General features: G+C 46.6%; 1 protein-coding gene across 2 annotated transcripts; it reads right to left on the minus strand.

Moving 5' to 3' along the window:
• Positions 1–445: 445 nt before the first annotated feature.
• Positions 446–21,661, minus strand: LOC137430946 (phospholipid transfer protein C2CD2L). 2 transcript variants are annotated; one of them, XM_068121729.2, is made up of 14 exons: positions 20,888–21,661; positions 20,134–20,217; positions 16,427–16,546; positions 16,226–16,333; positions 16,041–16,130; positions 15,823–15,925; positions 6,020–6,149; positions 5,816–5,877; positions 5,578–5,705; positions 5,197–5,362; positions 1,771–1,866; positions 1,513–1,646; positions 931–1,273; positions 446–833 (listed from the first exon to the last, which is right to left on the minus strand). In XM_068121729.2, the coding sequence occupies exons 1-14, from the start codon at positions 21,149–21,151 to the stop codon at positions 592–594; spliced, it is 2,070 nt and encodes a 689-aa protein (XP_067977830.1). In that variant the 5' UTR covers positions 21,152–21,661; the 3' UTR covers positions 446–591. The 2 variants fall into 2 exon arrangements, with proteins under 2 accessions (XP_067977830.1, XP_067977829.1); XM_068121728.2 differs by having other exon boundaries at positions 20,134–20,220; positions 20,888–21,562.
• Positions 21,662–23,474: the final 1,813 nt, after the last annotated feature.

Below are 23,474 nucleotides of genomic sequence, written 5' to 3' on the forward strand. Positions count from 1 at the left end.
GAATGCTTTACTCAGGAGGGGTAAAGCAACTTTCAGGCCACCGTGGACACAATTATAGGCTTACCTTTCCTCAGAAGAAAGACTGCAACCACCTTTATTGAGGCTCAATAGCATTCCCATCTGAATCCTTGGCTTTGGATGTACGGAACACCGGTACCAAGTTGCATAAAAACCTAACCTTTGAACCCATGTATGATCTCATGTAGTTTTACATGTACAAGCTCCACCATGAATCTTGGATCGGGCTAAACAAAAACTGCTGCTTCCTTGATGTTTGCTCCCACAGTCAAGGATGTCTGTCGTACCTGCTTAGATTGCCAAGGTAGGCTGCAAGGCAAATTCCAGTCTCAGCTACACTTCCCCAAACTGCAAGTGCAGGTTCCTTCACTTCATTTCAAAGCTTCCCTTTACACCGAGACACAAGTATTCACACCAAAGCCGAGGATGATGAATCGATTAGCTCTTTTATTCTTCAGATAAATTGTTCATTTTCCACCAAAAAAAAAAAAATCAAATTCTCTATCTGGATTTAGCGGGTAGGGCCGCTTTGCATCCTGCGTGTCCTTGCCAACGTCCATCCGCCATGGTTAGTTACTGTGCAGGTGTGGATACCGCCACACCGTTTCTGGGAATGCTTCCAGGGCTCGAGGAGGCGCTAGCCGACTGTCCGTTTGCAGAACGAGGGCGCAGACGATGGATGAATCGAGATAAGGACAGCGGGGTTCGATTCAACCGCTGGATGGTGTGGAGATGTTCCTGAGAGCGGGAGAGCCCCGGCGACTGAGTGGGTGTGCGGTTGCGCCGGCGGAGTAGCGTGCTCATACGGAATGTACCTGGAGACACGAATGAACATCAAGAGCAGTATTGGAAGCAATGCGTGGGGGAGAGGAAAGAGGTGAGAGCAAAATTCACAGAAGTCAATGCCATTACCTCTTCGCTCCTTCAAACTCTGCGTGTCCACTGCCCTCACCGATTCCTCATCCGGCACGGTGTCAGAATTAGGACACACAGGGTGGGGCAACATTGGGGAGACATTCCTTTCCATCTCCCCATTTGTTCTGGAAGTGGATTCTGAAGCTGCAGGTGGTGTAGCAGGAGGAGATTTTGAGAGAGATGGGGAGCCCGGTGATGACTGCGTGGCTTGGGGGGAATCGGGTGGATCTGTGGAAGGTGGGGTTCCCGGGGCATTGGGGGCCGCAGGTTCACCCTTGTACTCCTCCATGCTGAGAGCATATAAATGGGATAGCGCCACGTCGTCTTGGACCAAGGGAACCTGGCGAGGGGATAAGGCATTGGTGTACGCTGCATCTTTTGTTGAGAAATGGTGTGCATAACCGTATGAGAATCCACAGTTTCGCACAAGTTGCTGTTCTGTTTTTACCAAATGACTTTCCCATCAAAACAAAACCGTTTGTCTGATCAACTCTCTAACTGATTAAAGTTTAAATCCACGGCTGACATCAAAATGCTCAAAATGTCTGAAGGCGAGTGCAGACAAGGCGGTACTGTTACCCTCTCGATGCCTGAGATGAGCAACATGGAGCGGCGTGTGGGTGTACTCGGCCGAGGAGCAGACACCAAACTTTGCATCGCAAGCTCCGCCACCGTACCTGGCCCTCGCCGTGCCACCAACAAGCTCTCACAACCTTGTCACCACACGGAATGCTTCAATACACTAACCAACCGGTCGGCATGCATACCGTTAATGTCGATTGGATGTTGCGTTGTGCCATCATGGTTGGGCACCGAGTGGTGCGGTCTTGGTCTTACCATTAGCCTGAGGTTCCTGGGATCCACATGAAGTCCCAACTGCTCCTGCCATGGTTCCTTCCGTCTCCGTCACCATCACCTTAATGGGGGAGCGAACTGGAGATTTTGGGAATGGTCAACAATGTAGGGGTCAAAAGTGCAATGGCCACAAAACGGAGGAGGGTGGAAGCACACCCACTTTGCAAAGAAATAGTGTTGCAGTTAGCCAGCAAAGCATTTTGGGTAATACATGTGCATCACAAGTAAATAGCTCCATTTGAATTACATCACAGTAAATCCTCCAAGTTTAGCAATTTTGAACACATCTTTCCGCTTTGCACATCCATCCATCCATCCATCCGTCCATGCATCTTCACACGAGAGATGCCGATAAACTCCTTTGGAATGGGTGCAGTTTCATCACGAATGCAATCTTCCAGCTGGTTCTGTTGTATGACATCAGGCATTTACATGGTCTTGCTTGTTGTCTGGTAGTGTTTACAATACTATATTTATTAAGGACGAGAAACATGCACTAAAGGGGGACGGGGGGGGGGGGGGGATTGTGTATTTTCAGTCCTTTTACCTTAAACATTTTCTCACCGTATGATGTGAAAATGACGCTTTAGACTCGGCTGGATTCGTTTGTGTGCAGGATGTCTCAAAGTTGTGGAAGGATTCGGACAATACTTGATGAAGAGGGTTTTTTTTGTGTGTACAAGATCGAGGCTCGTGTAAGAGCTAAACGGTTGGGTGTATGACAAGAACGAATCGATTCGACTTTGTTGAAGATCTGAATCCAGATCCAGATACGAGAATTTAAGTGATTCTTCATTGAGAGATGGGGCCAAAAACGGTATATCGCATAATACAAGTAACATATGTCTGACCCAATCTATAAAATCTCCATCCTACATTTCTGGACCCGGTACTAGCGAAGTTTCCATTCAACCCCCACTCCTGTTCCGCCTTTGCCCGTTAATGCCGATGATCCTGTTCCTGTCAACTAAAATATATCCGGCTATTGGTCGATGACGACCTCAACACTGCAGAGTTACGGCTGTCTGCAAGACCAACTGGCAGGGACTGCAATCTGCCCTCACGAATGGATTGGGCTGCCATTTCCACAGCACCTGACATTCCACCCCGAAAGACTTCAACAAAAGTTGTCTTCTCTTGCTCATGCACCGGGTTTATCCCATCCCATCTGTGTCTATCCACTCCACAATCATGCTGCACCAAATCCTCTCGCTTTCCCAACACCGGAGACTAACCCAATGGATGGAAACGATGGATTTATTCAAGGCTGGCATAGGTCCAACAGGTAGGAAAGCCAGAAAAGGTCACCTTGTTGATCTGAAGGCAGAGCTCTCCAACCAGTCTCAAAGTCATAGTGAGGCCTTGTCAAGTCCATCTCTCGTCTATGCTCTTTCTCCGTACTCTCCAACCCCATCATCTGTGTTTGCTTCCAAATATAATTTACCCAACCAATGCCGCTCTGTCCCTACCACACCACCTCATACCCACCGTCTCCTACATCGTCTTTCTCAACCACGACTGTACAGAAAGTTATTTCCAGCCTCGACTGAATCGGCGATATGCCAGACAATTTCGGTGTCCATGTTCTCAAATACTCTTGCTCTTCCACAAGCTACTCTTTGCAGATTGTCCTTCACTTTTGTCTTCTCCCTGTCTGCCTGGGAGATAGCCAATATCATTCATATTCACGAGGGTGCAAGATGGATCCTCATTTCAACTACAGGTCAGTGCGCTGACAATCTAGAAGCAGACCAAGGAACACGATCATTACTGCTAATCTCTCATCTTGTATATCTAATCTCCTGATATCTGACCAATTTTCATTCTGTCACCTCGAACCAACTCTGGGCATGCGGCTGCTTCTCTCTCAGCAATAGTCAGATGCCCGAAGTCTCAAACAAGTTGAGGCCTGTCTCTTTAGAGGCATCTCAGACATTTGACAGTCTGGAATCCTGGCTGCCTCCGGCATCCAAAGCTGCTGACAAATCCGGCATTAACTTCCTCCACTGCCACAAACCCTGGCATCAACTTCCTCCACTGCCACAGGCAACACATTGCTATCAACCCAATCATCTCACATTGAAGGCTGCAATTACCCAAAGGTATTGTCTTTGGTCGTCTTGTTCTTCATAACTTGGCATCTCCCACAATGAGACAGAAGCACAAGGCCTATTGCTCTCAAGTCTGCAAACAGGTCAGTGGCTTCCCCCTCCCATCTTGTTTCCTCTTCTCTGTCATCCAAACCCCTCCCTAGCTTTGCCAGAATCTACATGTTCTTCCGGTACTGGTTAAACTTCAGCAACCCCTCTTCTGGTTGAACCTTCTTTACCTCCGCCACTGAAGCTGTGATCCAGATCAGAGAATTTTGAAGTGATTCTTCATCACTCGGAGATGGGGCTAAAACCGATGATGTAACATGATATCTCAAAAAGGTGTGGACGGATTCGGACGAAACTTGGTGGATGGGTTGGTTCAGTGACAAGAACAAGCCAATTAGATTTTGGTTCAGGTCCGAATCCGGCCTATCAATGGGATACAAAACGTAAACTGCTCAGCCTGCAGAGGTATGCGCTGTACCGAATGCTGTTCTAGTTCCTCCTGTTTGTGTAATTGCCTTGTTGAGGCTGTTCAAACCCACCCTTCGTGACAGGGCTTGAAGTGGCTGGTCTACCACCATCTCGTATCGTCCCCCATCCCTACCCATGAACTTTTATACCCACTTTAACCCCTCCAAACTAACCTACTTGCAAGTTACCATGTTCCTCCCATCCTCTCACCTTTTCTCTACTCACCTTCCACCAATCCACCATTTCCCTGGCTGTTGCTTCCACCCATTGCTCCACTGTTGTCATGTTGCCTTTTTGTCCCACGTTTACTCTTCCATATGCCTAGATTTTATATCAAAAACGATCACAAGATCTCACTGCCCCACCATCCATAAAGGTTTTCAATGACCCCTCCCTCCCAAGCCTAGCAGGCAATTTGACTCATTCACTTGCACTATGGTTCACACAGCATCTTGTTGGATTATTAATTATGGGTACATGGACGCCACTGTGACGCCTTCATTGTTTTCCTTCCGCAAGTTTAGGAAACACCACAAATTCCTGCCAATGAGCTAATATCGAGTGGTCTTGACATTAATCACGTCGAGATCGTTTTGGGTCGAAGTGCTTTTATCAAACACTTCTGGATCATTGTGTACCCTTACATGTACCCCATGTTGTGGCCTTCACAGTTTGTTTGTCATGCAAGTCCTTGGAAAGACCACATTTTGACACCGATGTGTAAACGGAAGTGTCCTTTCCAACTTGCTCCCGTTTGTATGTGAACCGACGGTATACACGCACCAATCGAGCCGATGACACTGATTACGAGAGATTAGGAGGGAATGCTGAGGCAGCTTACCGCATGGTGCATTCCCTCTCATACGGCTGTGCCGAGTGGTAACCGTAGTGAGTAGGGTACCATCAGGTAGGACAGATCGTTCCAGCTGCACCCTCTTGCTAGGGGTACTGGTGCTCCCATGAGCATTAACCCCCTTTGTGTCTCCTGGCTTGTCAATATACGCCAACTTTGGGTTGGGGCATCACAGGAAGTGAAACGAAAGATTAAGGTGGATTGAGTATTTGTAAAGAAAACGTTTCAAAATGAATATGGGTTTGTTAGTAGGTGAAAGGAGCTTGAAATCTACTTTTATTATAAAAGGAATCTCTGTAATTTCACTGTTAGCCAAAATGGAAGAAGGCCTATGTAGCATGTCGTCAATTTCACCGCTGGCTTTCTCACCTCAACAAATATTTTGTGGCATTTCTGGCCCGCAGGATTCTGCAAATCCTCCAACGATAGGCAGAGCCGCTCACATTGCTTCCCTTTTCCTGGGTCCAACCTCACGGTCTTCCTTCTGAGGATCACATCTGCAAAGCACAAGCAGATTATTTGGTTAGACCTATGGACTAGGCCTTGTGTGCACAGGTATCGAGCAAGGTGGAGGAGAGATGTCAACACTCAAGAGCCATGTGCTCACCTGACCCCCGAGAACAGTCCAGCAGACTGCAGGTGAGAGCGGAGGACTTTGTGTTCAGTTCACTAATGTGCACACACACATGCACCACTAAACTTGTAATGCTTCAAGACTTGAGCACACGAATTATAACCAACGATCAGACCAAAGATATACGTGCTGCAATGCAGTATCAAAGCAGGGCAATGCGTGACCAAGGCCACTCACAAAGAGACCGGGTCCCATCGATGTTCTGCATCGGACCCTCCTAGGGAGCCGTTTCTAGCTTGGACCGGACCAATGGGTACCAGATGCTGCTGGGCAGGCTCGTCCATTCGCAAGAGGCAATGCAAGGCATCTGAAAGAGATTAATTCGTAATGCTCAATAATGATTCACATCCGTCGTCAGGACCGGCCTCGAGTGGTCCTAGATGGGACACCACCATTGCAGAGCAGCACCAATTTGTTTGTCTGGTCATGAAAGTTGCGTTGCACTCCTTGTTGAGATGTTGACCAGCGTTCTATATCAGAATGGAAATGGCAGAATCCAAAATTGTTATTAGAAATAATACACACAAACCATGGCAGCACTGCAATCCAATGGAAAAGCCATTTGTGCTAGTGAATCTGAAAAGAAACCCGACGCTGCCCCGCATTCCGTGGATACGAAAGGAAAGTTGCTACATTTAAATTGTATTTTGCATTGAAACAGAAATGGTGGTTAAATGATGTGAAACCAAAGTTTCAGCAGTGGTGGCATCAATCGGAGATTAGAGAGTTGATGCAACAAACATTTTGGCCTCATCTTGCACATGTACATGAGGGTCAACATCTGTAACACTCGTCACACACCATGGAAGCTGTTTTCTGAACGGACTCAGCAAGTCATTCCTCATGGAATCTACACACCGGCAGGAAGTTGTACTTTTGACCCGAAAGAGGAACAAGAGTCTGCAAAAGGTGCTTGTAAAGTTCCTTCATCAGTGTTAGGAAAATGTGTCATAGAAGAAATATTTTAAACTAGAACTGCCACTTTATAACTGCTGGCAGTGATGACCGGTTTTCTCCGCCTTCCCACTTTAATGCAACTCCGCTTTGATGCAACCCCACTTTCATTAGACACGCTTCGATACAACCCTGCCTTTGATAAAACGTTGCTTTTGTACAACTCCACTTTCATCATAATTAAAGGTACACTGAAAAGTCACATGCCTCGAGAAGATAAAATGTAGAGATTCTTCTTCTTCACACAATAACAACTTCTAGCTTCCAGACCGTACAACCAATCATCTTGAGATTTTGCACCCTTGTTCCACTTCATGACTTATACTTTATTATAAAGTTTAACGTCGATCAATGAAGCGGTTCAAGAGATATAATGTTTCAAATATTTTTGTTCAATTATGTATCGCTGCCATTCCATGTGACAACAACAACAACAACATGCATTTTAAAGGCCATTTTCCCTGCTAGAGCGGGGGTTAGCCTTGCGGTCCCCATGACAATCTTCTCCATTTTGCCCTATTTTCTGCATCTCCCCTTGTTAACCCCCTTGCCCGCATTTCTTCTTCCACCATCTTTAGCCAAGTCTTTCTCGGTCTTCCCCGTCCTCTGCTTCCTTCTACATTCATTTCCATCACTCTTCTCAACCAGTCACTTTCATCCTTCCTCAACACATGACCAAACCATCTCAACCTGTTCCTCTTCACAGCATCAATCACAGGCTTTATTCCCATCATCTTTCGCAATTCATCATTTGTCTTCCTCTCTCTCAACGATACTCCGCACATCCGTCGAACCATTCGCATTTCCACCCTTTCCAACCTTCGTTGCTGCTCTACGTTCATTACCCATGTCTCGCTCCCATAAATCATAACACTTCTCACACATGCAGCATACACCTTTCCCTTCAGCTTCAACGACACTCCCCACATCATCAGCACGCCACTCAGTTCCCGAAACTTCTTCCATGCACATCTCACTCGAGCAACCGTTGCCAAGTCTGATCCACCTTCTCCATTCAGCATGTCTCCGAGGTAGCAAAATGTTTTCACACCTTCCAGCTTCACGCCGTCTCCAAGATCCAACTCAACATTTCCTCCATCTGCAGCTCCCTCTGTGCACACCTTACATTTGAATGTAGCTGCCACACTGGTTAATGACCCTCTCAGACCACTACATTTTTGATGAACCCACTCAGCGCACATTGTACATTGAATGGAGTTCACTCTGACACCCTTCCTACACACAGCACAGGGCCACTTCCCAGTTCTTTCCACCTCACCACATGCTTTACCACTTGCCATCACCTTCGTCTTTCCGATATTCACCTTCAGACCTTTTGTCTCCATACATTCCTTCCACGTGTTCATCTTTTCCTTCAGTCCATCCATACTTTCCGCAATCAACACCAGATCATCTGCATACAACAACTCCCACGGTAAACCCTCCTTTACGTTTCCCATTTCCCTTTACGTTTTCCTTTACGTTCTGAGCCAGCACCTCCATCACAGCTACAAATAGTAGTGGACTTAGTACCGACCCCTGATGCACTCCCACCTTCACCTCAAACTCACCACTGTTCCCGTCCTTCGTCCTTACAGCTGTGCGCGCTCTTTTGTACATTGCCATCACTACTCTGATCAACCATTCCTCCACTCCTAACTTCCTCAATGCCCATGTCAATACTTTGCGTGGTACCCTATCGAATGCTTTCTCCAGATCAACAAACCCAAGAAACAACTTCTTCCTCTTCTCCATGTACTTCTCCTGCAACTGCCTCACAATGAAAAGCGCGTCTGTCGTTCCTCTTCCTGGCATGAATCCAAACTGCATTTCGTCGATCTTCACTTTCTTCCTTATCCTCCTCTCCAACACCCTTTCCAATACCTTCATTCCATGCTCCAATAACTTTATCGCTCGGTACGAGCCACACTCCAGAGGATCACCTTTCCCCTTGTATAGAGGGACGATTTTACTCAGTTCCCAATCCACTGGAATGCGGCCTTCTTTCACCACCAGATTACAGATCTCTGTCATTCTCTTCACACCCCAACGTCCTGCTGCCTTCAACATATCTCCCACAACTCCCGTCGGCCCTCCCGCTTTTCTACCCTTCATTGCTTTTATCGCTTCCTCAACTTCCTTCTCAGTTATCTTCTCTGCCGGTCCTAAAACAGGGTTACTCTCTATGTTGCCATCCCATTCATTCTCTGTATTCAACAGCATTTCCATTTATCTTTTCCATCTTCCTTTAATTCCATCTGGGTCGACAACGATTTGTCCCACTTCATCCTTCAAGCAACTCACCCCCATCACATCACACCTCTCTTTCGCTATCTGCTTTGCAATCCTGAATACTGCTTTCTGACCCTCTTCCGAATCCAAGCGTTCTCCGAACGCAGACAGACATTGTTGTTCGCAGACAACCAAACGAACATTTTCCTACATGCCTCCTGCGCCTTTGCTACCTCTTTCTTTGCAGCCTTCCTGGCTGCCTTATAACTTTCATGCTCTGCTGTTTCTGCTCCCGTACCCTTTGCCTTCTGCCACTCCTTGAACTTCTTCCTCTTCTCGTCAATCCTCTTTCCAACTTCATCATCCCACCACCATGTTTCCGAGTGCCTCGGTGGTCCTTTTGTCCATCCACATACCTCACCAACGGCTCCCAACAGACTAGCTTTCATCGACATCCAACCACTTTCAAGCTCAACCACATCATCCTCGACCCTACTCAGCCTCTCTTTTAATGCCTCCCTTCCTGTCGCCTCTTTCAACCTCCACACCTTCATTCTCGGTTGGTACTTCACCCGCCGAGCTCTCCTCGCACCTTTCACCCCTACGTCGCAGACAACCAAGTGGTGCTGTGAAACAGCCTCCTCCCCCGGGATCACCTTTGTGTCCCGGAGGTGCCCCCTATCTCGCCTACGCACCATCAGGTAGTCAACGGTTGTCGTCGACCCACCTGACGTGTATGTAACAAGCTTATTATCCTCTTTCTGGAACTGAGTATTACAAATCAACAAATCAGCTCCATCAGCAAACTCCAAAATCCTTTCACCTTCTCCATTTCTCACACCATATCCGTAACCCCCGTGAACTCCCTGGGTTCATGGGGGTTATGGATATTTGCCAAAATTCCCTTTTGGAATTTGCGATAGCTGCCATTCCATGTGAGCTATCGCAAATTCCAAAAGGGAATTTTAGCATGCCGAAATGGGAAACATAATTTTGAAGTTTCCATTCGATATGATCAAAAATGAGGGAGGAGCTTGGTTTTAAAGAATTATGCTTCAAAACGTCATAACTCCTAAACGATGCGGTGTACATAAAAATGACACTTTTTGTTCGTCTTGGGCATGCGATCATGCCTGCAAAGTTTGGGCTCGATCTGTTCAGCTGTTTCGGAGAGAATGGGTTTTTAATGGTTTTTCGGGGTTCTCACTTTAAACAATATGGCGGCCGAACCACGTGACCTACGACGTCATTATATATATTTTTTGCATCAATTTATCGGATGAAGTTTTTTAAAACTTGTCGAATTATGACGTCATACTGGAGGCACCTGTGACATCATCATTCGAATATGTTATGCTGTATGGAGACTACTACAATGAGATGTCTCAAGTTTTTGTGTGCAGCGCTTTTGGAGATATAGAGGTGCAAGGTTTTTCGGTTTTTCCAAGATGGCGCCCGTACCACGCGACTTACGACGTCATAATTAGCTTTAAAAGATTATAGACGCCAAAGCGATCCTTTGGTGAAAATTTCCTGTCCATCGGTCAAACCACTGCAGAGAAAATGATTTTTAAAGAAAATAAACCTGAAAATCGTATGGCTAGAATCATTGGCATAGCCTGAGTGCTCATGCGGAGTTTCTTCCTCTTCACACAATAACTTCTAGCTTCCAGACCGTACATCCAATCATCTTGAAGTTTTAAACACTTATTCCCCTTGATGAGATTACATTAAAGTTTCAAGTCGATCAATGCAGCGGTTCAAGACATAGCAGCTTTTTAAGATTTTTGTTCAAATTATTGCGGCCAAACCATGTGACATCGAAACTTCCCAAGTAACGTTTTAACTTCCCCACATGGGGAACATTTGTGTAAAGATTGCACTCGATATCTTCAAAAATGAGGGAGGAGATAGGTTTTAAAGTTCATGCTTAAAAACGTCATATCTCCGAAACCATGTGACGCAAGACGTCTTGATCGCTGAACTTTTTGTTCGTCGATGCGATTATGCATGCCAAGTTTGGGCTTGATCTGTTCAGCTGTTGCGGAGAAAAGGGGGTTTTAGTGTTTCTCATGAAACACAATAAGGTGGCCGAACCATGGATGAATGACGTCGAAATTATTTGCATTCAGAGGTTTTTTTTTCACTTAGGTCATGGAAAAAAATATCATATTCATAGCATCAAGGGGTCTATTTGTCGAATTCTAACTTCGTAATGTTAGCACTAATAATATCCTAAATAAACAGGTTTTTTGGTCCCATTGCAGAGTTTTTTAGAATGATCCGTGACTCAATTTTTTCCATTGAGCCATTTCAGAGATATAGAGGGGCAAAGTTGAAGGTATTTTCCAACATGGCGCCCATGCCACGTGACCTCTGACGTCATAATTAGCAGTAAAAAAAATTATACATGCCTAGCCAATCACACCAACGGTTGCTGAGAACATTAATTTTAAAGGCCCATATGGATCGAGAGCTTCCTGAGCAGTGGACAATCCTCAATATCATACCCATCCCTAAATCCGGGGACCTCAGTAAAACCGACAACTATCGAGGAATCAGCCTCAGCTCAGTTGTCGTGGTGTACAACAGGATGATTCTGAACAGAATCCGCCCCATCCTCGACCCTCTACTCCGTATCAACCAAAACGGGTTTAAAGAGAAAAGGCCCACAACCTCACAAGTGCTGGCTCTCCGACGCATCATTGAGGGAGTGAAAAGGAAACATCTACCTGCCGTAATGACGTTCATAGACTTCAAGAAGGCATTCGACTCAATTCACCATGGAGTACTCATGCTGATACTCAGAGCCTATGGCATACCAGCATGCATTGTCCAGTCCATCAGCGATGTGTATGCCAAAACCTCAGCCAGGGGCTTGTCTCCTGACAGCGAGACGGAAACCTTTCCCATTCTAGCGGGCGTCCTACGTGGGGACACTGGCACCACACCTCTTCATAATCGTCCTGGATTATGCTCTCTACGTCAGGTGATCACAGGAAGATAGGAAGTGTATGGCTTCACAATCACCCCCAGGAGGAGGAGGCGAGTCGGCCCAGTGACGGTGACAGATTTTGACTTCACTGACGACATTGCCCTCGTGTCCAACCACGTACGAACTGCTCCTGAATGTAGAGCATGAGTGTAAGAAGGTGGGCCTCAGTCTGAATGTGAAGAAGACCGAGGTGATGGCTTTAAACATCACAGACAAGGTCATGATCTTGACATTCAATGCTTCCACAATGGTAGTCAAGAACGACTTCAAGTACCTCGGGTCCTACATCAGCTCGACCGAGAAAGACATCAAAGTGAGGAAAGCACAAGCCTGGCGAGCCCTTCACGACCTCAAGAAGATGTGGCAATCAGGCATGACAGACGACCTAAAGAGGATGTGGCAATCAGGCATGACAGACGACCTCAAGAAGATGTGACAATCAGGCATGACAGACGACCTCAAGAGAAAAGTATTCATTGCAACTGTCGAATCGATCCTCCTGTACGGTTCTGAGGCATGGACCCTCACTTCTGAACAGGAGGCAAGGCTCGACGGCTGCTATACGCGCATGCTACGGATGGCCCTGAATGTGACATGGAGAGATAGTCAGAAATAACATACTGTAAAGAGGACTACCACGTGTCTCAAAAGATCAGGACTCGGAGGCTACGAATGGCAGGACTCTGCGTGTGGCATAAGGACCTAGCAGCTAGTAAGCTGGTGCTCTGGGTACCAGAGCATGGACAGGCCTTAAGAGGGGGGCGTCCCTTGACATACGTCGACCAGCTGAGGCGGAACACAGGACTTGCGACCACTGCAGAAATCAGTTCGTGTATGGAGGATCGTGGAGTCTGGCACGCCATCATTGCCCGAGGAGACTCGGCATGATTGATTGATTGTTAACCTCGGCTGAGAGGATGACCTGGAGGTACCACACTCTCCTCAACTGTCTAGCCTGCGTTTGAATCCCGACCCAGCTATATACTATTGTTACGGTTTTTAGAACCGGCACTTGTAAATAATAATCCATTGTAAATAATTCCCTGTAAATATTCCCATCTTCTAAAGGTTAAAGGTCGCACCCTAATTAGTCCATATACAACACGTAGGGCACCATAGGAACTCTAGTTATTTCATTAGTATATGTTTTAGGTAAGGCTCTGTTTCCAATAGTTTGAATCTGCGTTGCATTAATTAAATAAGATAGGTCCTTCAATCCCATTCATTTTGCGGCTTGACTCTCTCCAAATTGTGGTACGCGCCTCTGCTCGCCCAGCAGCGTTCGCTGCCTGGCTCAAAACGCCATTACGCACGCGGTCAAGCTGGAGAAGAAGGGCGGAGCGCCGGGAGGAGGCGTGGCCCCCTGTCAACTCATCATCAAATGTGGAGCCAGCGAGCCCTCGCCAACCAACCAGGGCTGAGGTGAGCTCGCTAGTGGGCGTAGCCCTATGAAGTGCGGCTTAATCTGGACCAGCGTTATATAACCGCGAGCGCAGGGCTACTTGAGGAACTACTTGTTGGATTGCACTCGCTAAGGACTTCTTGCTGGAGCCGCGCGTGAAGCTTCCCCGGGGACTTCTGTTGAACATCAGCACGTCATGAACGTTGAGAATGAGAGAACCAAATACCCTCCCCGCTATATGAACCCCGACAAATAAGGTCCGCTCGTGTTCCAACGATATACGAGCAGCGCTGCCTGCCGGGTTTCGCCGCGGAACTGGAGCGTGGATCGGGACCGGAGCGTGGACCGGGGTGGAGCGTGGATCGGAGCCAGGGCCCACGCTGTCCATCTGCTTGGACCTTCCTACCCCGCCATCATTACCCCTTACGTGTACGTCTGTTTGTGTCGTCCTGGGGCGTGATAATTAAGACTGTTTAAGACTGCACTGTGTTCTGCTTCTTCTTCTTCCCTTGTACATTCTTACCCTTTAGTTTCCTCTTAAATTATTGTTGTAATAAATTCCTGTGTTCTTCCTTACCTTTTGGTTTCTTCTTTCATTCGATCGTCTTCGTCTTTTCTGTCCATTGGGTACCTGCGGCACGATTTGGCCAATCGCTCTGGATCGGGTTAGTCCTTTTGTTAATGGCTCGGGCTTCGGATTGTTAACCGCTCGGCAAATTCCATCTTGTCCGCGGTCCGAGCAGGAATTATCTCCCTGCTTTGCGGAGAGATTGGCACTCAGGTATTTGGGACCTCCATTGACCAATCACCCTGGCCAATCTCGACCGCAGAGGAGCGTTATAGTTTCCAGGATCGGGGGACGGCCAGCTTAAAAGACAAGGGGATTAACCCCCCCCCCCCCCCCTTGGTAACGGGAGTGCCGAACCCCGAATCCGCAACACTATCATCTCGGTGTTTCACAGACTGGGTAGATCATCAATGTGTGTGCCGCCCCTCAATGGACGTCAACCTGGCATCGTCTTTTTTTTTTTTCTTCTTTTTTTTGTATACAGGATCGAGGCTCATGAAAGAGCTAACATTTATCACACAAAAAATCAAACAGACACATAAAATACAAAATAAGGGGAGCAGTAGACAAGATGGGGAGAGAAGGGGAAGCACACAAACACAACATTTGTGAGCAGGGACATCGGGAGATCTGTGGGAGGGGGAGGGCTTGGGGGGGAGGAGGCGTGGGAAGGGGGGGGGGGTGTGAAAAGTATAAAACACAAGGACACTGCAAGGACTTCCAGGAAAGAAGTTGGTATTTCAAAAAAGTGGATCTGGGGTGAAATTAGTGGGGGTAGAAAAGATCAAGGTTTTGGATGGGGGAAGATAAGAGATGGTGGTGAACAGCTGTTTTAAAGACCTGGAGGGAGGAGTGGGATTGAAGAGAGTGAGGGAGTTTGTTCCAGAGGCGGGAGAAAAGAGGAATGAAAGAGGGAAGGTGAGCAGAGAGTCTTGATTTTGGCAGTTTAACCATAAGAGGGTTGCAGGCAGATCTTGTGCGACCTGTAGGAATATTTGGGGGACAGAGCCCAGAGAGAGCTGGGGGAGCAAGGCCGGAGAGGAGTCGGTAGAAGACAGAAAGACCACCAACCTGCCTGCGGTGAGCAAGTGAAAGGCCCTCGGAGTTAACTTCATCGCGGGAGATTCCTTCATCGCGGGGGTTCTGACAGTTGATTGACATTAATGACCCCACGGTGTCCTTCATGAAGAGTGGACAAGATATCACCGGCACCCTGAACAAATTACAAATTCCAGCCCAAACTACTGCTCGGAAGGCAATGGCAAACCACCCAGTACAACCCTTCCTCAGGAAGCTGCAATGGTGGCACAGACACTCAGTAACGAGCGTGGTACATCAGATATCAAATATGAGTAACAACTGAATATAGAAAGCGAAAAAAAACTGAAAGGAAAATTAAAGCCGTTTAAAAAGGATCGTGCACGGACATGTAGAGAAGGGAGGGGAGAGGGAAGTGGAAGTGGAAGGGAGAGGTGAAAGAGGGAAGTGGGGGAGGAGAGAGGTGAGTGGGGGCGGGGGGGGAGAGAGGTGAGTGGGGGCGGGGGGGAGAGAGGGGTGTGGGATGTGAGGATATGAAGAGGGGAGTGGGGAAGGGAGGGGTGAGAGAGAGGGGTTCTTGCTCTAGCCATTGTCCTAAAGTTTACAGATGCTGCAAGTTTGGGTATCTTCCTTTAAGGATCTTTGCCATCCTAGTGACAGATATACCAAGTATCATGAGGAGCAATTACATCGTGTTGTCTACATAAAGTTTCAGGCACCAAGCGTTTTCAAGTGGAGATTTGATGGCAGTATCCTTATACGGGCAGAGGGAAACACCGAACGTTACTTGCCTGCACCCTCTGGCCACTCCGAAACACCACCTGACACACGCAGGTGCTGCGACAGCAGACGAGGAGGCTTCGGTGGTGTGGGAGCCACAATTTTGTCCAATATCTGTAGATATGGGGCACAAGTGTAGAGAGCAATAACATGGGTCAGGGTGGATAGAAAAATGGAGATTATAGCATGGAAGAGAGCCGTCCTCGTTGAGAGAGTTGGCTTTGTTCACCTTGGGTGTGAAAGATAGGTTTAGAGTCAGAGTGGGGACGGCGAAGAGGAAGAGCTTCCGGATTTGGGTACGCAACATCTGGAGATCATCCTGCCAAGCACATTCACGTTTATTGAAGGTAGACATGCCATTGAAATTCTCAAACTCTCATTGAACACCAGCTCTCCGACTCATCCACCAGTTACCTGGCTCGGATCAGGTGTGGTTAGGAAGATCTGCATGGAAGGGTCATCTGTCACCGACCAGGTAAGATGCAGGCCTCGCTGCTTGTCGGTTAATCCACGAAGTACCCCCTGGTGGCCACAAGCATCACTTGAGTACCAGAAATCTTTCCACCTACCTCACCCACCATTTGTTTTTGATGTTTGGTCCTTCCCATGTCCTACCTGAAGGTGGAGGGGAGTCAGCTTGCCATGGTACAAAGTGGGATTGGAGCTGGACGTGGAATTGGACGAATGAGAGAAACGAAAACTCAAACTTGGTGCTGTCGCATGCGCACGTAAACTCTAAGGACAGGGTGGGTGATAAAATCAGAGATGGTACAGTAAAGGGTGGGTGATAAAATCAGAAATGGTACGGTAACGTGTGGGTGATAAAATCAGAGATGGTACGGTAAAGGGTGGGTGATAAAATCAGAGATGGTATGGTAAAGGGTGGGTGATAAAATCAGAGATGGTACGGTAACGTGTGGGTGATAAAATCAGAGATGGTACAGTAACGTGTGGGTGATAAAATCAGAGATGGTACGGTAATGTGTGGAGGATAAAATCAGGGATGGTACGGTAAAGGGTGGGCGATAAAATCAGAGATGGTATGGCAACGTGTGGGTGATAAAATCAGAGATGGTACGGTAACGTGCGGGTGATAAAATCAGAGATGGTACGGTAAAGGGTGGGCGATAAAATACAGAGATGGTACGGTAACGTGAGGGTGATAAAATACAGAGATGGTACGGTAAAGGGTGGGTGATAAAATCAGAGATGGTACGGTAGCGTGTGGGTGATAAAATCAGAGATGGTACGGTGATGTGTGGGTGATAAAATCAGAGATGGTACGGTAAAGGGTGGGTGATAAAATCATAGATGGTACGGTAAATGGTGGGTGATAAAATCAGAGATGGTACGGTAACATGTGGGTGATAAAATCAGAGATGGTGCGGTAATGTGTGGATGATAAAATCAGAGATGGTACGGTAACGTTTGGGTGATAAAATCAGAGATGGTACGGTAATGTGTGGGTGATAAAATCAGAGATGGTACGGTAATGTGTGGGTGATAAAATCAGAGATGGTACGGTAACGTGTGGGCGATAAAATCAGAGATGGTACGGTAATGTGTGGGTGATAAAATCAGAGATGGTACGGTACGTGTGGGTGATAAAATCAGAGATGGTACGGTAACGTGTGGGTGATAAAATCAGAGATGGTACGGTACGTGTGGGTGATAAAATCAGGGATGGTACGGTAAAGGGTGGGCGATAAAATCAGAGATGGTATGGCAACGTGTGGGTGATAAAATCAGAGATGGTACGGTAACGTGCGGGTGATAAAATCAGAGATGGTACGGTAAAGGGTGGGCGATAAAATACAGAGATGGTACGGTAACGTGAGGGTGATAAAATACAGAGATGGTACGGTAAAGGGTGGGTGATAAAATCAGAGATGGTACGGTAAAGGGTGGGTGATAAAATCAGAGATGGTACGGTAACGTGCGGGTGATAAAATCAGAGATGGTACGGTGATGTGTGGGTGATAAAATCAGAGATGGTACGGTAAAGGGTGGGTGATAAAATCATAGATGGTACGGTAAATGGTGGGTGATAAAATCAGAGATGGTACGGTAACATGTGGGTGATAAAATCAAAGATGGTGCGGTAATGTGTGGGTGATAAAATCAGAGATGGTACGGTAATGTGTGGGTGATAAAATCAGAGATGGTATGGTAACCTGTGTGTGATAAAATCAGAGATGGTACGGTAACGTGTGGGCGATAAAATCAGAGATGGTACGGTAAAGGGTGGGTGATAAAATCAGAGATGGTACGGTAATGTGTGGGTGATAAAATCAGAGATGGTACGGTAACGTGTGGGTGATAAAATCAGAGATGGTACGGTAATGTGTGGGTGATAAAATCAGAGATGGTACGGTAATGTGTGGGTGATAAAATCAGAGATGGTACGGTAACGTGTGGGTGATAAAATCAGAGATGGTACGGTAACGTGGGGGTGATAAAATCAGAGATGGTACGGTAACGTGTGGGTGATAAAATCAAAGATGGTGCGGTAATGTGTGGGTGATAAAATCAGAGATGGTACGGTAATGTGTGGGTGATAAAATCAGAGATGGTATGGTAACCTGTGTGTGATAAAATCAGAGATGGTACGGTAACGTGTGGGCGATAAAATCAGAGATGGTACGGTAAAGGGTGGGTGATAAAATCAGAGATGGTACGGTAATGTGTGGGTGATAAAATCAGAGATGGTACGGTAACGTGTGGGTGATAAAATCAGAGATGGTACGGTAATGTGTGGGTGATAAAATCAGAGATGGTACGGTAATGTGTGGGTGATAAAATCAGAGATGGTACGGTAACGTGTGGGTGATAAAATCAGAGATGGTACGGTAACGTGGGGGTGATAAAATCAGAGATGGTACGGTAACGTGTGGGTGATAAAATCAGAGATGGTACGGTAACGTGTGGGTGATAAAATCAGAGATGGTACGGTAACGTGTGGGTGATAAAATCAGAGATGGTACGGTAACGTGTGGGTGATAAAATCAGAGATGGTACGGTAACGTGTGGGTGATAAAATCAGAGATGGTACGGTAACGTGTGGGTGATAAAATCAGAGATGGTACGGTAACGTGTGGGTGATAAAATCAGAGATGGTACGGTAAAGTGTGGGCGATAAAATCAGAGATGGTACGGTAAAGGGTGGGCGATAAAATCAGAGATGGCACGGTAATGTGTGGGTGATAAAATCAGAGATGGCACGGTAATGTGTGGGTGATAAAATCAGAGATGGCACGGTAATGTGTGGGTGATAAAAATCAGAGATAGTTCAGTAACTATATTTTCAGGGACAAGGAATCCAATGAAAGTATCAAATTAGTGCTATGGGGAATGGTAAGACACGAATCAAAGGTTTTGAATTGCAAAATACTGTCTTTATATTCGCGATAAGTTGCATAATCAAATACATGTTATCATTTTGTACAGGCAGTTAATAACATCAAAATGTGTCACAATAATTCATATCACCAAACATACACAGGCAGTCAGCAAAATCATATATACACATGCAGTCAGTATAACTTCACATCTACACAGGCAGTCAATGACAAAATATACACAGGCAGTCAATGGCATCAAACATACACGATTACAGAATATGCCATTTAGAGTTCGTCATCACTGTCCTGTGTGTCGTATCCGACAATATAGTCCGCATCGTTTTCACAGTCCGTTCCACACAAGCAAAGGTCGGTCAAATTGATTGGCAAATCGAATTGGTCGAATGGTCGATCGAATCGAATTCGATGAATCGAATCGATCGAATTGGTCGAATGGTCGATCGAAGCGATTGGTCGAATTGGTCGAATGGAATTGATCGAATTGTCGAATGGTCGATCGAAACGATTGGTCGAATGGAATTGGTCGATTGGTCGAATTGGTCGAATCGAATTGGTCGGAATTGGCAAATGTAAACATTGATTTTCAGATTTTCTATGTAATAACGTTTCCAAAAATGTATAGGTTTGCTAATCTACCATGATTTTGAAAGAAAAAACATAGTGAACCTGACTATCATAGCTTTTAGTACCAGGTGCGGTTTGAGAATGGGGAGCACTTTGAGAAACCTTTTCTTCGATCTCACAAAGCAATATCAGAGTGTGACGTCATCTCACACGTGATCACAGGGATCCAGCAAAAGTGTCCTTTTAACAATACCGCTGCAAGACTTCATTCACTTTGTCCTTCTGCTGCAGACAAATCAAATTGTCTGCAGTCGGTAGTCAAATGCACATGGTGGTTTGCAGGATGTAATTATGGGAATGGACACGGGTTATAATAAGAAGTCGAGTAGTACGTACCAAGGTACTGTCTGAACAATCTTCACAAGTCACACCGTTCAGTTGGAGGGGAACCTGTGTCAGGTTGATATCGTCAAAATGAACCTGCTGGGTACAAAATAAATAAAGTCAGGAGACGACGATGGTTCACGAGCGAGCGGTATTCAATGACAAAGGACGGACTATAACCGAGATAGGCCAGGCCCGGAAATGTCAAAACGCAGGTTACTGACCTTGAAATGAGATAGAAAATAATGTGCAATCAGTTATGAGGTTAGTTAGCTACACAATACCGAAAATTCGGTGAAAAATGAAAAATCGAGCTCCGTGGGGCTAGACACGTGACATTGGCCTAACCAAATATCGAAACCCCTGTCAGATTCCACCAACTCCCTCGGAGAAGATGTAGCTTGAACTCGATTACCCCCTAAAAAGATATCTTTTTCGGGCGTGGCTCCGCCCACAATGGGCGCAACACGCCCACTCTAGGCAGGACACAACTAGATCATGATATCAACCTCCCACCCAAGTTTCATCAAGATCGGATGATATCATCGGGTAGTTATGCTGCGGACACACACACACAACGAATATAGTGGTCAATTGATAACTCGTGAACCAAAAACAGCACGCACTTAGCGTAAGAACATGTCTTCACTTGCAATACCAACATACACACACACACACCCTCACTCTCACACACAGACACTGTCTGTCTGTCTCTGTCTGTCTGTCTGTCTCTCTCTCTCTCTCTCTCTCTCTCTCACCCACCCACCCCATGCGCTGCCACTGCCGCTTTGTTTGGTCCGTTCAGCGCCTCTAGCCACGCCCCCCGCGCTGCCTCCTCATGTCCCCCGACGCTCTCCGTCAACTTCACCAACAGCTCGGCCACGGTGAGACTCTGGGAGCAATTCCTCCTTCGGGATCGCAGCGAGACGAAGCGAACGAGCCAAGCGATGACCGTTACCAGGGAGGAAATAAACATCACCAGGAGAATCAGTCCCCGGACATCCCAAGGACTCGGAGGTCCAAACGCCATCGGAGACACGCGAGTCGCAGCTCAAGAACGAACCGAGGACGTCAAGGAGGACCCGAGGACATCAAGGAGGACCCGAGGACGTCAAGGAGGACCCGAGGACGTCAAGGAGGACCCGAGGACGTCAAGGAGGACCGGAGGACGTCAAGGAGGACCCGAGGACGTCAAGGAGGACCCGAGGACGTCAAGGAGGACCGGAGGACGTCAAGGAGGACCCGAGGACGTCAAGGAGGACCGGAGCCGGGCGGCCTGTTTGTCTTGTGCTCTTACGGATCCTGGGTCTTAAGGCCATGTTATTAACCGTATAACTATAAGGACAATGCGCCGGTCTGCATCACACGGCTCCTCTCTCCCTCGTATGCTTTGCTTGCAACATCAAACACAAGCCAAGGTCGAGGGTGCAGCTTCGTGGACCGAGCCGTGTGCAAAGGCTGAACGGAAACCAAGGGGACGGACCCAGGAAGGATACGCGAAACACCGGAACCGCTTGTACGAGAGCAACAGCAGCATTGCGCATGCGCACAGATGACGTTTCGGGAATGTCAGTCGTTTTTCCTTCCGTGACGTCAAACACAGATAAACGCACAGTATTCCGAACAATAGCAGATAAAATATATAAATATACTTACCACAACTACTAATGAAAACAATTTAACTGATAAGCTTAAACCAAACGCAGTCGTGTGTTACTAACTATACCAGCATGGCCATCATAAACAGTACCAATGTTTTAATTATCTCTTGCTTCAATGACTAAATATTGAGAGTTGAAGCATTTCTTATTTGGCTCTTATTAGTGTGCTAGAACTGATTACGATAGGTGTTTGGATTTCATTAGAAACTATAACGGCACTCCGTAGTCGGTAGTGAGCATACCTCCGCCAGGTTGAACAGTTATGTTTTGAATTCCACTGCCGAATAAACATTTAAATGGCATTCCGTGATAAACAACCTTTGGATCTTTGGCGGTACCAGATGAGGGTGAGAGAGCAAACATATTTTAATGAAAATGTAAAACGAGATATTCGAATGCATTGCAAATCGGTCCTCGTGGTGTGGACCATGAGGGTGTTGTTAACAGAAGTATCAATTGAAGGACTAATATAAATTCTATATTCCTGTGCCACCTTTGGTCAACCGGCAGACATTGACAGCAGGTTCTCTATATTTTAATTTCAAACAGCATTATCCATCATTTCAATCATAAATTAATTCATAATCATAATTCAATCTCCCCTATGGGCTGGTGCTCCTGCCTCACACCTGGCTCGGCTTCACGCTGTTGAATCCAAAGCTTTCAAAATCATTGGAATCTCCCGCGATGAAGCTATCTCTGAGGGCCTTTCACTCACTCACCGCAGGCAGGTAGGTGGTCTTTCTGTCTTCTACCGACTCCTCTCCGGCCTTGCTCCCCCAGCTCTCTCCGTGCTCTGTCCCCCAAATATTCCTACAGGTCGCACAAGATCTGCCAGCAACCCTCTGATGGTTAAACTGCCGAAATCTCGGCTCTCTGCTCACCTTCACTCTTTCATTCCTCTTTTCTCCCGCCTGTGGAACAAACTCCCACACTCCCTTCAATCCCTCTCCTCCCTCCAGGTCTTTAAAACAGCTGTTCACCACCATCTCTTATCTTCCCCCATCCATAACCTTGATCTTTTCTACCCCCACTAATTCACCCCAGATCCACCTTGTTTGAAATTCCTACTTATTTCCTGGAAATCCTGGCAGTGTCCATATGTTTATACCTTTCCCACCCCCCCCCCCTTCACATGCCTCCCCCCCTTCACATGCCTCCCCCCTTCACATGCCTCCCCCCCAAAGCCCTCTCCCTCCCACAGATCTCTCGATGTCTCCATGTCTCTCGGTCCCTGCTCTCAAATGTTGTGTTTGTGTCCTTCCCCCTCTCTCCCCATCTTGTCTACCGCTCCCGATGTTATTTGTTTTATGTGTCTGTTTGTCTTTCTGTGTGATTAATTTTCGCTCTTTCACGAGCCTCGATCTTGTATACAAAAAAAAAAAAAAAAAAAAAAAAAAAAAAAAATACTATAGTGTTAATATATCAAAATATAATGTTAAATCATGATTGTATTGAGATATCAAACCAGCGAACCGTCGTCATCTGTTCACTTCCGGATTCGGGAGCAAGATCCGTGTCGATCGCATTTCAAAATCATAATTGTAATGGGGAATTTCTGAAACCTACCTGCCTTACAACACCCGCTGGACCCCAAAATGTTCCACAGAAGGTTAATATATTTCCTTTTCGTAAAACATGCAACTGTAATAGTTACTAAACGTGTCCCCCGTCACGTGATGAGATCCTCAG

This window comes from Myxine glutinosa, unplaced genomic scaffold (genome assembly GCF_964187855.1).
Source record: "Myxine glutinosa unplaced genomic scaffold, kmMyxGlut1.1 SCAFFOLD_2152, whole genome shotgun sequence".
Taxonomy (NCBI): Eukaryota; Metazoa; Chordata; class Myxini; order Myxiniformes; family Myxinidae; genus Myxine; species Myxine glutinosa.